General features: G+C 33.1%; 1 protein-coding gene and 1 long non-coding RNA gene across 2 annotated transcripts in view; one reads left to right on the top strand and one right to left on the bottom strand.

Moving 5' to 3' along the window:
• Positions 1 to 861: 861 nt before the first annotated feature.
• The window catches only part of LOC143226343 (uncharacterized), a 60,722-nt gene continuing 45,214 nt past the window's right edge, over positions 862 to 16,369 (bottom strand). Inside the window, exons 2-3 of the long non-coding RNA XR_013014555.1 lie at positions 2,184 to 2,477; positions 862 to 1,072 (exon numbers count right to left, since the gene is read on the bottom strand). This is a non-coding gene — a long non-coding RNA (uncharacterized LOC143226343). The remainder of the gene's footprint in view (positions 1,073 to 2,183; positions 2,478 to 16,369) is intronic.
• Positions 8,151 to 11,974, top strand: LOC143222286 (clotting factor G beta subunit-like). The gene is made up of 4 exons (XM_076448647.1): positions 8,151 to 8,161; positions 8,894 to 9,153; positions 9,941 to 10,104; positions 11,477 to 11,974. The coding sequence occupies exons 1-4, from the start codon at positions 8,151 to 8,153 to the stop codon at positions 11,636 to 11,638; spliced, it is 597 nt and encodes a 198-aa protein (XP_076304762.1). The 3' UTR covers positions 11,639 to 11,974.

Here is a 16,369-nt window from a genome sequence, read left to right as displayed (position 1 = left end):
AACAAACGTTTCAATATGATGAACAACTGGTGTGACATACACATAAATGTGAAATTTCAAATGTTTATTTTTATACAATATGTTCCACTTACTGACCCATTGAAAGTACTGCTCTGTACATGCACGTTTATATTTGTTTGCCCCTAAATGACCTTGTAACAATTCTCAGACGATGATCTGGAACCTTTTAGCTCAAGCTACAAAGGGTTTCTAGCAGAAAGTCCGAGTACTGGCAGATCCTCTTATCTACAAATCCTACTAGTGACCTTGTAACTTATTTTTGGGAGATGGTCACTTCATATATAAGGGAAAATAATTCCCGGGTATCGAGTATTTAGCGCTGTCAACAGAGAAGGTCACAAGATGGCTACTTTTGCGATGATATTGGCACTAATTCTCTTGGTAGAAATTTCAGAAACCACCAATACAGAAGGTTTGTAAAATATCTTAACACTTCAGAAACTTATTATATTCACAATTCAGAGGCCTTATTAAATATCTAAAAATGATTTATACTTGAAGTTTTTCTAGGAAACAATAAGCTGAAAATAATAACTATTGATAAACTTAGAAAATATATTAGTGTATGTAAACAGAATGAAGTTTATATATATTGTTTATCTTCTTTTGAAGATAAATCACAAGAACAGACAAATAGTCTGATGATATTGTATTTTATAAAGGCAATAATATGAGTATTATAAAAAATCTAATTTAAAATTATTTTATAAACTTTGCTGAATATTCAATAAGAAAGAACATAATATTTAATATAAAAATAAAACAAATCTAACAAAATGTTAATATATATTTAATTTGTTCTTTTACTTCAAAGATTCTACAAAATTAAATGGACGACAACTCAGCAACTGTTATACACCGCAGAGACAACCAGGAATTTGTACATCAAAGGCTTATTGCAACATTTTACAGAACAATCCATATTTACCAACAACTGTATGTTATTATTATGGATATTTACCTCTCATATGTTGCCCTTTGTTTCCTGTCGTTGAACCACCAGTGGTAACTCCTGTTACTCCTCCAATTCACCCTTCAACAAACATGCCACCTGAGTTTAGGAACGAAGAAGGTATGTGAAATGAGGAATAATCAAATTAGTTATTACTGTCTTTTACTGAAGATAGACATATGAAATAACATAGTGATAAAATATTGCTTTATATAGAAATAGAGAGAAATGAAAGAAAAATATAAAAGTGGCGCGTATACCCATTTCGATTTCGTCACTCATCACGAGCTATCCAATCTGCTATCAAAACAAATTTTATGCCTAAAGTAGCTCATCGTTTGGTTTATATATATGTGGCTGTTGTTGTTTGTTATTGAGCACAAAACAGCACAATGAGTTATGCTATGCTCTATACGGGTATCAAACTTAGCTTCTAACGGTACAAAATCCGCAGATATGCTGCTGTGGAACTTTAGGGAATACATACATATATTTATGGCCGTAAAGATTTTAAAAAGACAAACTTGCTTGTCACAGCAGGAAGCACCTTCGTTTCATACAAGTTAGGTGTTGGTCGGCACCTCTATGCTACTAGGACAGTTTTGTGTGTTTTCAGCTAGGTTCTTGTACTGAAGCCTACTTATACGTTTTGATAGTAGCGTACCATTATATATCGTGTGTGAGTGTTAATTAGTGTTTCATTCTGATGTATATAAAGTATCAGAAGAAGAATGTCACAGGATATTAGTCATAAGCGTTTTAGTTAAACATAGGTATTAGTTATTTGTACAATATATTAGTAGCTGTCCTTTCACACCGTGTTCTTGTATAGGTTTCTCTATGTACTGTAAATTACGATATCAAACTAGAACTGTTTTTCGCTTTTATGGAAATCACAAGAAGCAATACGGAAAGCAAAATAAAAATAATTTGAGCTCCTACACGTTCTGAGTAAATTAATGTATTGATGAATCCTTCGATTTTAAAGCTACGATCAATTAACAATTGGCAAATTATCCGTATGCTGGTTAGCAAAATGGGCTGCGTATCTCAATGTCCTTTTCATTGTGATATTTAAATAATTTGTATTTGTTTGTTTAAGAAATTTACACAATGAAACATATTTTCTGATTCAATTTAATTGTCTGTTGTTGTTTGATCTTTTTTTTTGTAATATACTTTGACCATTTGTTGAAAGCATAAAACTTACAATGGGCCCTTTGTGCTGTTATTACCACGGATATGAAACCTCGGTTTTCAGCATTGCACATCTTCAGACTTATCGCTGAGCCATGAGGGAATAAGTTATTGAATTGATTTTGATGCTCAGTCAAGGAAACTGAGACGATTCACTTCCCTATAGGTTGCGGCATAAAAGAGAAACGTCTGAAACGCCAGAGTTCCGATATCGGTCCACAATTCCAGTTGCCCAGCTTAAATGTTTCACATCCGATTTACTCTATCGTTGGTGGAAATCCTTCAACACCACATAGCTGGCCATGGGCTGTAAGAGACATTTTTAACATTTTACCCCAGTTTATGCTCTTTTACTGTAACCTGAAACTCCTACACCTTTTACTTCTAGATATATTGTAGTTATTACTAGAGCATCATTTAACTTGCGTTACTTATTTTTATATACTTCATATCAGACATTCTTAAAAAATAGATTAACAACAACGGATCAGGGTTTTCTGTTTGGTGGAGTTAAATATACCAGCTATATTAAAATTTTAAAAAATTATTAAAAGTTTTACTTTGAAAAATATAGTTTTTATATCTTAAAAGTATAGTGTTTGAAAAGGTTTTATAACTATTTCTTTTTTATTTCATGCCCGTTACATAGCGCTTAAATAAGCAAACATTTATCCTATTCTGAATTTTTCATTTTTGTTTACAGTTAACATAAGCCTCATGTAACTGGGCATTGAATGTATAACATGATTTTTTGAGTAAATCATCAAGTAGAGAAACATACGCTATATTAACTGTAAACTCTTTAGTTTTACTTAATTAAATTATCTCTCAACTTTCTAACGTATTCTTATCTTCCAGCTGATGTGTTTTTGTTGTTTTTCTTACACATTTCTCAAATTATCGACTTGTTTCCATACCATTTGCTACAGCAGTTGCGTATTATGATTTTTTTCGGAAGAATCTCTACATTATTATGTCACATATTACGCTTTCGAATTAGAATATATAATAATAATAATAAATCAGTCACACACACTCAATGTAAAGAAATGACCAACAAGTTTAGCAAAATTAGTCGTTTTTATATAAATGATATATAAGTAATCCCAGTGTAACTGGTTGTTTACAGGTGCGAATTAATGGTGATAAACAAATAGAAGTTCACTAAACATGTTCACTGAGCAGCTTTGTTCTTTCATTCTTAAATACAATAATATAAGATAATATACATTTCACGTATTCGTTAACTTCTTATATTTCCATATCCAAACGGAAAAGACGAACAGCAGATGACTGTAATAACAAATTTTATTTATTGTTCAATATTTTAACCCTTTAATTATGTAACCTGAACAGTTATTAGTTTTGTTATTTTAAACTTTATTGTAATTATCATTAAAGCATGATTTATATTGTTTACTTTGCATGATTTTCATTATGAGTCTAAATCATGCTTATAGCAATAATAATTCGATGTTGAAATACTCTGAGTTTCACGTGTAATTAGAAAACCTTATGACCCACAGTTGAGAATATCTAATAATTGTTGTGTGTGTTTCTTTTCTTTTCAAGCTCATGATGATTTGCACCTCTAAGACTCGAACCGTGATGAGCTGCGGGGTCTAAGCCTGGAAACATGATGGATTGCGAGACAAATACTTGACACTTAATGGCAGTACATTATATTATTTATTGACAGATATTGAACAAAGCTCTTCTGGCTGTAAGTGCTTCTAGCCGTCCTCCAGTGGCACAGCGGGACGTTTACGGACTCAAACGCTAAGAACCGGTTTTCGATGCCCGTGCTGAACACAGCACAGATAACCCATTCTGTAACATTTAGAGGCCTGGCATGGCTAAGTGGATTAAGGCGTTCGGCTCGTAATCTGAAGGTCGAGGGTTCGAATCCCCATCGCACCAAACATGCTCGCCCTTTCAGCCGTAAGGGCGTTGTAATGTTTCGGTCAATCCCACTATTCGTTGGTAAAAGAGTTGCCCAAGAGTTGGCGGTGGGTGATGATAACTAGCCGCCTTTCCTCTAGTCTTACAGTGCTAAATTAAGGACGGCTAGCACAGATAGCCCTCGTGCAGGTTTGCGCGAAATTCAAAAACAAACAAACAAGCTTCTAGCCTTTTGATAATGTAATGATTGTATACTATATTGTGTTATATATACACAAGCGCATGTCAGTGACATTATCTGACCTGTTATAAAGCAAGAAAAATACAGTGTAGACAAAACGTAAAACATACAGAACAAAACTAAAAAACAAACATTTCACGCCAGGTGGACAAAAGGAGTGAATTAGCTTCTTACAACTGGTTCAGCAAAGAAATTTGTTCGCTGTCTCTTTCCCTATAATGAGTTTCCCTTTGATTTGTTTAAGTAAATAATAAAAAGAAAGAAAATGTTATCCAGTCTCGTCATCACATGTAATTGATTTCTATCATATTTGATATAAACTTAAACAGATATTTTGTTTTCTGAATAATACGACAGAGGACCCGTGTATATAAAATCACATTTCTGAAAAGATAGTAGAAACTGGGTTCAGTATACTAGTGATAGTACATTTAATTTGAGCTATTTTTGTCGTACCAGTACACAATACATTTTTAAAAGACAGTTTATATATTAAACTAAATAATAACACTTCTGAAACGATTTCAGATTGCAATTTTTATAAAGTCTATTTCCTCTCACACGATTGGATGTGGTGGAGCGTTAATCAATCACAAGTATGTACTTACTGCTGCTCACTGTGTAGTGGATGCTGACAAAAAGAGGTAAACATTTATACCAATGTAATGTTGTGGTAGGGTTTTGGTTTTCTCATTCTGTAGACACATATATATAAGTTAAGATTTTCTATTGGTATTATAGCATATAAAGTATTCTATTTCTATTCTATAATGAAAAATGTTTGTTCTTTAGATTAATTTTCGTTTTGAAAATGAGAACAATTAAAATAAAACAACGATTTTTTTTTTGTTGTTCAAAAAAGCAAAACATATTATATATATATATATATAGAAGACGCTATTTTATTAGCACGCTGTTTTATTAGTGCGGAACATAACAAAAAATGGAAGAGAAGCATTTTCCGACATGTATTTAATCTCATCATCAGACTCAAAATATAGTGAATACATGTAATTCTTTAATCTCAGAAACCGGCTGGAAATGTTATCAAAACGTAGCCAATCACAAGCAGTTAACCACTAGATTTGTAGAGATAATTTTAATTCATGTGCTAAAATATTTTGTTCATCTTAAGTTCTTTTAGCTTTGTTCATACAAATAATCATACTAATTTCGGAAATAAAGTACTACAGATTTGTACATTATTTACACCAGAAATATATTTAAGTAAATTTCTTACTTGTGTAATTTGTTTGTTTTTTCTTGAACACAAAGCTACATATAGGCTATCTGTTTTAAGCCCACAGTGGCCCGACATTGTAATCTAAGGGTCGCGGGTTCGAATCCCCGTCACACCAAACATGTTCGCCCTTTCAGCCGTGGGGGCGTTATAATGTTACGGTCAATCCCACTATTCGTTGGCAAAAGAGTAGATCAAGAGTTGGCAGTGGGTGGTGATAACTAGTTGCCTTCCTTCTAACCTTACATTGCTACATTAGGGACGGCTAGCGCAGATAGACCCTCGTGTAACTTTGCGAGAAATTCAAACCAAATCAAACTAAGGCAACAGCGGATATTGATATTTTTAGATTTTAGGTGGTTAGGGCGCTCAACTCGTAATCTGAAGGTCGTGGGTGCGAATCCTCCACACACCAAACTTGATCGTGCTTTCAAATGTGGGAGGCGTTATAATGTTACGGGCACTCCCACTATTCTTCGTTAAAAGAGTAGCTCAAGAGTTTCAGTGGGTGGTGATGACTAGCTTGCCTTCCCTGTAGTCATACACTGCTAAATTAGGGATAGCTAACTTAGATAACACTCGTTAGCTTTGCGCGAAGATCAAAAACAAACAAACAGTTTTTAAATTTAAAAGCCCACAGACTTACTACTGTTTAAAAGTTTCATAGGTAAGTTTTATGTTGCCATAATGTATAAATATATTTTGTATTATAATCTTTTAGCGGATATTCTAATCTTGAAACAATGCAGTAAATATGCCTTGTTTGTTGACGCAGTGGTTATATCAAGCGGTTTTAAATGACAATCAGACAGATCTTAGTATAGAGGGCGTAACGACTTATAGTGACTGATGAGACGGACGGTTCGTTGTTCCAAAGTGTAAATAAGACAGCTTTTAGCACCTATAGTGGGCGTAGTTGCTTGTTGTGACAAAACGATTTCTCCTCACCATGTCGTAGTACTATAGCTCCTAGTATCTATATAACTACACGACTTGTTGTTTGAAGAAATTGGAAGTTAAAGTAAATATAATAGGTAAAGTAAACTTACATAATTCTCAAGAACAAAGTTAAACATTATACTAATTAAATGCAACCACAGATTCTAAGAAAGAAATAATCAAAAGCACTATCACCTAGTATCACAACTTACAGTTATACAAATAATCCCAAAAATATTTAATTACAAAAAAATGCGATTTTTTTCGGAATTTAACTTTATTAGAAAACGGCACAGTAAATAAACCAATAACTACAGAAGTCTTCTGTTTGTTTGTATTTACTCCTTAAGGAATATAAGTATATTAAAATTACTACAGAGTGATTCGTTGTCACCATTTCACTAAAAATAGTAATATATCATTAGATTACCTTGGTTTGATTCTAATAACAACCGAAGTTTGTGTTTTAGTGATCGTTATTGAAATCTGAGATCAGCTAATGTGAATTCGTATAAATATTTTTGGGTTTAAAATCAACTGTTTTCATATTACTGAACATTTCTATATTCCGGTGTCATATAAGGTATGTAAATTGGTGAGTACAGTTAGTCTCTGAAGTGAGTTAATGCTCGTGTATTGGTAAACAGTATTAGTCTGTAGGATCAGCCGATCCTTGAATATTAGCGAACAATGTTAGTCTCTGATATCATAAGATGTTCGTTAAATAATGAGTTATTGTTAGGTTCTGAGCATATAATGTTCGTATATTGGTAAATTACTGTTAGGCCTTGCGGTCAGTTGATCGTTGTATCTTGCTAAACACTATAAAGATTCATCCACCTTGGAGACGATCGAAGTTACCAGGAACTGGAGAGATCTCAAAAAAACTGAAAATAAAACCATAAATCTGCATTCCTATTGGACACAATAGAGATGGTGACAACATTATAAAACTAGTCCTGTTTTGATAACATGATGCTGATCTCCTCAATAATAGTTGACGAACGTTGAACTCAAATTTTAAATAAAGTTAAAATACTCATATGTATATATATGTGTATGTTATGTGATCTTTTCGTTTATTAGTATTTTAAAATGAAAAAATATAATTGCGTTATTCTTAAGAAGCATGACAATATCAATATTTATTATTACTAGTACAAACGGCTGTTTGTGGTTTTTATTATTGATTGTAGTATTCATACGTCAATTAAATATTTTCTAATAACGGTATTTTATTAATGAGCAGTGCTCTTTGGGAAAAGTGTTCAGATTGTGCTTCTCAGGTATCCGCAACACATTACATCAAGATGATACAATAAAAAAGAACTCACATTTTTCATACATTTTACTGTTCTAAACTGTTATTTTTTCATATGCTAAAAGTGGGACCGTTTATTGAAAAATAATATATTTTTAAAAACTCTAGTTTCTTAGTACCACTATTGAAATTTATTAAAAAAACGTAATCACACGTTCAGGTCCAGTTCGAGATAAAATTGTGTTCTTGTTGTGAGGATAATTTTATTTTTCAAATTGTGCTCTATTATAAAGAAATAATTTTTACACATGTCACAGCTATTTTTCTAATTGAATGAATCTTCAATATCCAAAGTGTAAACTTTTTATGAATTTTTATTTGGGATGCCATTCATTAGATGGCAGCACAGTATATATTATTTCAGTTACGCATACACAAATACGCGCTAAGTCCATTGTAGTAAGATTTTATTTTCTTTAGTTTTCTTCGAGTCGCGCGACGAAAAACAGATTAAAGACAAATTCTATTTTAGTGAAGCACAATCTTCTAAAAGAGGCGTTGTTCGTTGTTAGTGTATATACTACCATTATACTGACAACACTTTAATATTATTTGTTCGCATCCAAAGTAGGTGGCCCCCCAGTGGCTCAGCGGCGTGTCTGTGGACTTACAGCCCATTGTGTAGTTTTGTGCTTAATTCAAAATACAAACAAAACAAACCAAAATAGATGAGCCTTTAGTCTCTGAGGTTGGTTATGTTTGTATATCGGTGATCATTGTTAGTCTCCGAGGTTAGTTGATGTATCTATATTGTGATCACTGTTAATCCCTGAGGTTAGTTGATGTTTATGTATTGGTGATCACTCTTAATCTCTGAGGCTAATTGATGTTTATGTATTAGAGATCACTGTTAGTCTCTGACACTACTTAATGTTTGTATATTGGTGATAACTGTTAGTCTCTGAGATCAGCTGATTTCGTATATTCGTGAATAATGCAAAAGTTTAATCTATTTTTATGTCCCTTGGTTCTGAAGTGAAATAAAAGCTTTTATTGGCTAAATATATATATAAATGAAATTTAAGCTCAATTGCTATCTAGATTAATTGATTATGTTTTACTATTTTAAAATATTTCCAGAAAACCTTCTGAACTGTTAGTAAAGGCTGGTGCTCACAACCTTCTCACCACCGGTACAGATTTTCAAGTTTCAGAGGTGATAGTTCACCAGGACTATAAATCTGGGTTAGCCTACCATGACATTGCGTTGTTAAAGTTATCTGTTGATGTTACTTACAACGACATTATAAAACCGATATGTCTTCCTATTGGTCGCTTTGCTTACCAGGATTTCGATGGAAGAGTTGCAACTATTGTGGGATGGGGCGATACATCGTATGGTAAATAATTTATACTCATATATTCTTTGCAAGTAGCTTTAGAAAATATAACACTTTAACTTGTGGTTATACATTTACAAATACTTTAACTCTGTAACACTGACGAAAGTATATGCTCACCAACATTCATTCACAAGTGACATAATTTAAAAGAACATAAATTAAGAAAGCCAACAAAATGTGGTAAGGCAGTCAAAATAAGACAAATTTTTGCACACAAACTGTGTTTGTTTGTTTTTTGGTAGTTTACTCGGGACATTTATAAATTATTTTAGGAAGAAAAACTGCGGGTATCCTTAACTGTCAGAATATTAAATAAAATTACTAAAATAAATCATAAGTAAACTGGATAAACATCGAAACATAGTTTTCACGATGTTGTTATTTTCTGAAATTTACGAAGAGAGTAAATATAATATTTCACTTGGAAATAGTAGTTAAACTTACAGTGGCACAGCTTCTTCGAATGCAACTGTATTGAAGTGTGTAAGTTATGTATAATTTAATGTTTAAAGTTCTACACATACTATTCATAGTTATTCCAGCTCAATGAGGCTCAGTTGTGAGTCTGTGGATTTATTACGCTAAAAATCGGATTTGAATACCAATAAGTAGACCAACGATATCCATTTGTGTTGCCTTCATAATAAAATATCTATCTATAAATTATAAGAAAATGAAAGAATCGACAGTTTGTAACGTAAGGACACAATTATATGATAAATAGATTCAAATTATTAGCGAACATTAAGCAAATCAAAGAGATTTCATATTGGTTTTTAATTAGGTGGTTCTTCAAGTAATGTTATTCAGGAGGTCAAGTTACCAATCGTGAATTTCAGGGAGTGTGATATAGCTTATCGCCAGGTGTTGAAACAGAACTTACCTTATGGAATTACAGATAGAGTAATATGTGCTGGATACAAGGAAGGAGGAAAGGATGCCTGTCAGGTGAAACAAATTATCATATTTACTGTCACAAGGATTTGTACAATTAACAATTATTTTAAACAGTTTTCTCTCAGTTTTAGTTTAGATGTGATGAATACTAAAAAGTAAATGGATTAGTATAACTTTTAACTTGGAAACTTGTAGTGAGATTTTTGTGTTTTGTAAGTGTAGCGGATTTACGAATTTGAATATTTTTATACATTATTTGTTTGTAATTAAGCACAAAGCTACATAATTGGCGACCTGTGCTCTGCCCACCACGGCTATCGAAACTCAGATTTTATAGTTGTAAATCTGCAAACAAACCGCTCAGCCACTGGGGGACTTATGCGTTACTAAAACCAATTGAAAACAAAAATATATCATCTTACGCGACTTATATGTGTGTATTAAAGTGTCCTGTGTTACACCAACATGGAAAAGCGTATTAGTAATTCTGTGCAAGTTGAGAATTTGATAAAAACAGAATTATAACAATAAAGCAATAAACTTAGGGAAAAAGTACCTTTATATGAAAAAGCACCCTCTAACGACGAAGAGAATTGGAAAAACTTATAAATGTACCAAATATTTTTTAAACTCTAAAATCCATGTGGCAGTTTTTGTTCAGTGACTTCTATTGAGTATGATATAAAAATCAGATATTTTTCTGTTATTATTAAAACTACAAAATTTCAAGACAACAGATGAAAGTTCTTATTTAAATAATTCATATAATTAAAATAAACATGTGAGATTTGAATATTTCTGTTAATTTTAAATATTAATTGTTTATTGATTCACCCACAGTCTTGTTCTTTACTATTTTTAACTTATAAAGATTTTCTCTTTTGAAATGGACGTGCAGCAATTCCAAGTAAAGTTAATATCACGAGGAAGTTGGGGTACTCGGCTCGTTTGCGGTAGGTGGTGATGACTAGCTGCCTCTCCGCTAGTCTTACACTTTTAAATTAGGGACGGTTAGCACAGACAGCCCTCGTGTAGCTTGGCACGAAATTCAAATACAAACAAAATATATTAAGCAGTTTCTTATGTGAGGTAATCCGAAGGTGGCGGATACGAATCCCCGTCACAAAAACATGTTCGCCCTTTCAGCCTTCACTATTCATTAACAAAAGAATAGCCCAAGAGTTGACGGTGGGTGGTGATATCTAGCTGCCTTCCCTTTAGTCTTACACTGCTACATTAGGGACGGCTAGCGCAGATAGCCCTCGTGTAGCTTTGCGAGAAATTCAAAACAAAACAAACCAAACCAATCTTTATATGAGAAAACTAATACAGTGTTAAGATTGTGCATAGTAAACTAGTATAGGTCGTTTGCATCCTGCTTGCTACGTGGTTTTTAAGTAATTTCTTTCTGTATTCTAAACAGGGTGACTCAGGAGGTCCTTTGATGCTTCAAGACCTAGGTACAGGAAGCTGGATATTAGCAGGGATCGTTTCTTTTGGTTATCAATGCGCTAGGCCTAACTTCCCTGGAGTCTACACACGAGTTTCCTCTTACATCAACTGGATTAGCGCTAATGCTATTTAAAATAAATATTTGTATTTTACCCTCTCTGTAATAAAATGTAGTCATACGTAATGTTAAACTTTTTCTGCTATTAACTAAATTGTTAAATAACTATAACAAAGGATTATTTCACAAAATACAATTTTGTGATTTGCTACTATATTTAAATATAAAGTGTATCTATAACGGAGATTTATGGGACCTTTCAAAATGTAAGCAAGGGTATTAAAAAGGTATAAGCTAAACAGTTGGGTTTTATCCATTTGTTTTATTACAGGAAAACCGTAACTGCAATAAACACTTCGCCATCTATCGAAATAAATGATAGACTTTAAAAATTTTAATGTTTATATTCATGATCATGTTAAAGTACGTCCAAATAAATCATTTCATCAAAACGTTTGTGATAATTTCTGAGGCTCACATTTTCTGTTTGAATATTTAATAAACTAAGGCGAATATCTGGATAAAATATGGGATTTGAATCATAATCTATCGCACCAAGGAACAGGGAATAGCATATTAAAATTGATATTTTACATTTATTACATATGATGTATTTAAAACACACCAAGACATTACCATGTAAAGTTCTAACGGGAATATTATGTGTAACATTGCTGTTTGCTTAGTACAAAGCTACACAATAGATTAAATGCACTCTGTTCACAACAAGGAATTGAGCCCTGTGTTTTAATATTTTAAGTTTATAAACTTACCGCTCACCCACCAGAGGCCTACCATAAGGATTAAAGCTGCTTTTCCAGAAATATTTCCTGTTCACTTCTGCTGGTTTATGATTGATGTGTTGAATTTTATTTTAAATATTCTCTTGCTGTTATTCGTTGAAAAACTAAATAATTAAATGAAAAAGGATTCGGCGCCATAATAAGGTTTTTGTTATTGTACTTTGCACATAGTGTATTTTATAATTAGTTTTATATGCTTAAGTAAGCCTAATTTTTAGTGATATATAACAGAAGCGTCAAACAAGTATCAATAATAATAACAAACAAACAAAAAACCTTCAAAAGCAACACACTTAACGTTAAAACATGATAATGTTATTTCTTGATCACAAATCTTTAAGATGTAAGCTACTAATCGTTAAAATTTAATAACTAAAGTAATTTCACAAAAACCTAAATTTAGCTGTAACTAATAAAAAGGTGATACCAAAATATTTAGCCATTAACGACGGTGAATATTTTTAACATTGGTGCTGAACAGTGGTATTAAGCTAGTTATTAATTAGTTAGTTTGTATTTCGCGCAAAGCTATTCGAGGGCTATCTGCGCTAGCCGTCCCTAATTTAGCAGTGTAAAACTAGATGGAAGGCAGCTAGTCATCACCATCCACCGCCAAGTCTCGAACTACTCTTTTACCAACAAATAGTGGGATTGACCGTAACATTATAATGCCCCCACGGCTGAAAGGGCGAGCATATTGGGTGCCACCGGAATTTGAACCCGCGACCCTCTGATTAGGGGTCGAACGCCTTAACACACTTAGCCATGCCGGGCCAGGCACTAAGCAATCTATAGAATTGCTTACAATGACATGAAAAATCGAGTGTTCATATTTTGCGATAATAATGAATAAAATACTTTGGGGACACACACATTTTGAAATTTGGAAAGTGCAAATTAAGAGCTCCTGTGATTAAGGTAAAAACGTTAGGGACAAATATGTTGACCATAGACAGCACACACTAACTACCAGGTGAAGGCTTAGGTTCATTTTTGTTTCGTTGGTTTGCGAACTTTTTGGTTATATGATATTCTGTGATAATTTTTTACTATGGTTAGAAGTTCTTCATGTTTATTCTCACATCTTAGCATTATATAAATTTTAGGGAGAATTTATGCCCATATCTCAATATTTAAAAAGATAGGGGAAAGAATTCATAACTACATTTAAATTAGACACACAAATCTTACCCACTATATCTCAACATTAAATAAAGTAGGAACAGGAAATTTATACGTCTATTTCGACGGTAAACAAAAGGTAGGTTTGGTTTGTTTTGAATTTCGCCCAAAGCTAAACGAGGCCTATCTGCGCCTATCTGGGTCAATACTTTTGGTGATGTGTGCATTTTCTAGTATGTCGTGGAGAATGTTCATGTTTTTAAATGATGAATGAACTACTCTTTGATAAAAGTATTACATCTACACTTTCTTTTACTTGATCATATTATTTTTAGACATTTACGTATGTTATGTCGTGTATAATCTCCTTGTGCCTGTTGAATTTTTTAAATGACATTAATTAAACTCCCGTAAGAAGAATCAAAGTAAACGTTTTATAGAAAACTTCCTCTCTCTACATGGAATAGACCTATATCAACGACCTATACCAACGACGTAGCAAAATCTGAGAATAATCGGTAATACGAAAATATTTGTTTGTTTTGAATTTTGTGCAAAGCTACAAGAGGCCTATCTGCGCTAGTCGTCCATAATTTTGCAGTGTTAGACTAGAGGTAATGCAACTAGTCATCACCACCCACCGCCAACTCTTTGGCCGCTCTTTCACCAATGAATAGTGGAAGTAGCCGCCACATTATAATGCCTTCACGGCTGAAAGGGCGACCATGTTTGGTGTAACGGGGATAAACTTAGGAATAGAAAACTGATGTTAATGTGTCAATATATCATTAAATACAGTTTTTCCTGTATCATATTGTATTTACGACGTGTTTTAATACACGTTTTACTATAAAAAACTGCTAAATTAGGGACGGCTAGCGCAGATAGCCCTTGAGTAGCTTTGCGCGATATTAAAAAACAAACAAACAAATCTTCTAAAAACAAGCATTTTAATAGATGTTTCGCTGTTCATTCTCTTTATTATCTATTGTAATAAAGAAATAACAATATGCATCTCATAAATTTTACGTTTTATGCTATATAGCCCACATATATGTTATTAAATTAAGCACAAAAGGACCAAACCCCATGCTCTAAGGTATTTTATTTTAATGTCTAAACACATTAGATCGTTTTTTACTGTAATCAATGCTGATTCTCGAAGAATCTTTTATGTGAGGCACCTGCACTTCTTTTGGGGGAGGGAATTAGACGCACCCACTTAAAACTAATGCTTTAAAAATATATTTCATTAGTTGAATAATTATTTAAGGTTAGTTTTGCGTTATGAAAACAATATTCTGGGTCATGTGCTTACACTAGAACTGGCTTGGCTTGGTCTAAGGTCTAAGGCGATTGACTCGCAATCTTTGGCTCGAGGGACCAAAACCTGGTGCCAAACATGTTCGTTCTTTCATCGTGGATGGAATTCTGTGGAAATAAGAGTATCCCAAATTTTCATGGTTGATGCTGCTGGTCGACAGTAAAATATTCGGAAAAGTATGTAGCTTTGATTTAACCAAGCAATCAAATATAACCCTTTACTTATATACATTGAATAGGTCTGTTATACAACATCGCCCTTTTCAATGTAACATGGTATTTTGAATAATGCCAAGTTTAACAAGTTCTTCACGAATCCTCCATTGTACGTGAATATCAGCTTGCAAGAGTCCGTTTAAGTAAATCAAAGACAATGTCCTTTAGCTCTGAATCTGACGAAAGGGGGAAAGCTTAGCAGCTAGATGTTCAAGTAGGTTCTCTACGATTCTGTTTTCTTCATCTGTTATTCTCATTTAAAAAAACTGTTCGTTTTCATGTGTGGCTAGAAACATGTGATCCTTCATCTGCTTCAAATCTTAATTTATTAATTAATAAACGCACAAGGAGATATATCCACTTTCATTATAAAGGCTTTTGAGTCGAAAGGATCTCTTTCGTAATCATAACTTGCATTCTCCTGATAAGGGCATACATTCGTTTAGAGCGCTTTGCTGTCGTAAATGTTCTGTGAGTCGTGGTTTAGTGTTGCCAAGAGAAAAATAAATACTCCATTCTTCGAAAAGTTGTTTTGTTTGGCTCTAAATCGTCTACTAGATTTGTTATTTTAAGATGTAAGATGTCTGTAACACATAAATCAGACATAACTCTATCAGAAGCAGTAATATATTGTGAATGATGAAGAATTGGCCATCAGTTAAATACATTGATAGTACATATATACCGCCTGTGGTGCTACGGCTGTAATTACATTAGCAAAAGCAAATTTTCTTATAAATTACAACTACTCATTAATTAATTATGGATATGTTTCACAAAAAAATTAGTTATTTTTTGGCAAAAAATAAGAATGGATATTTCAAAATGTCGTGACAAAGTTTCAGTCTGTGTATCGGGGGTTCGAATCCCCGTTGTACCAAACATGCTCGCCCTTCCAGCTGTGGGGGCGTTATAATGTAACTGTCAATCCTACTATTCGTTGATAAAAGAGTAATTCAGAAATTTGCTGTGGGTGGTGATAATTAGCTGCCTTCCCTTTACTCTTTCACTGCTAAATTAAGGACGGCGAGCGCAGATAGCCCTCGTGTAGTTTTGCGTAAAATTCATAACAAAAACAATCAAGTGTGGCTAGTCGAGACTCTCTTTCTACGGATATCACAAGTGAGGAGATTTAGCTCATTAGAAGCTCAATATAATCGTAAAAAGAGTATCAACTAGAATATGTTAAAAGTACACCTTTCCACCCGAATAATTTTAAAATGACTTTGCTGTACTATCTAATTATGTATATTTAAACCTTTTTGTGATGTCGACTAATTACACAGATGAAAATATTCTATAAAATCTGAAGAAAGCAAATGTGTCGCATAAAAAAACAACA

The sequence above is a fragment of the Tachypleus tridentatus genome, chromosome 1, assembly GCF_004210375.1.
Source record: "Tachypleus tridentatus isolate NWPU-2018 chromosome 1, ASM421037v1, whole genome shotgun sequence".
NCBI classification, from domain to species: Eukaryota; Metazoa; Arthropoda; class Merostomata; order Xiphosura; family Limulidae; genus Tachypleus; species Tachypleus tridentatus.
This window is presented reverse-complemented; position numbering and strand designations above follow the sequence as displayed.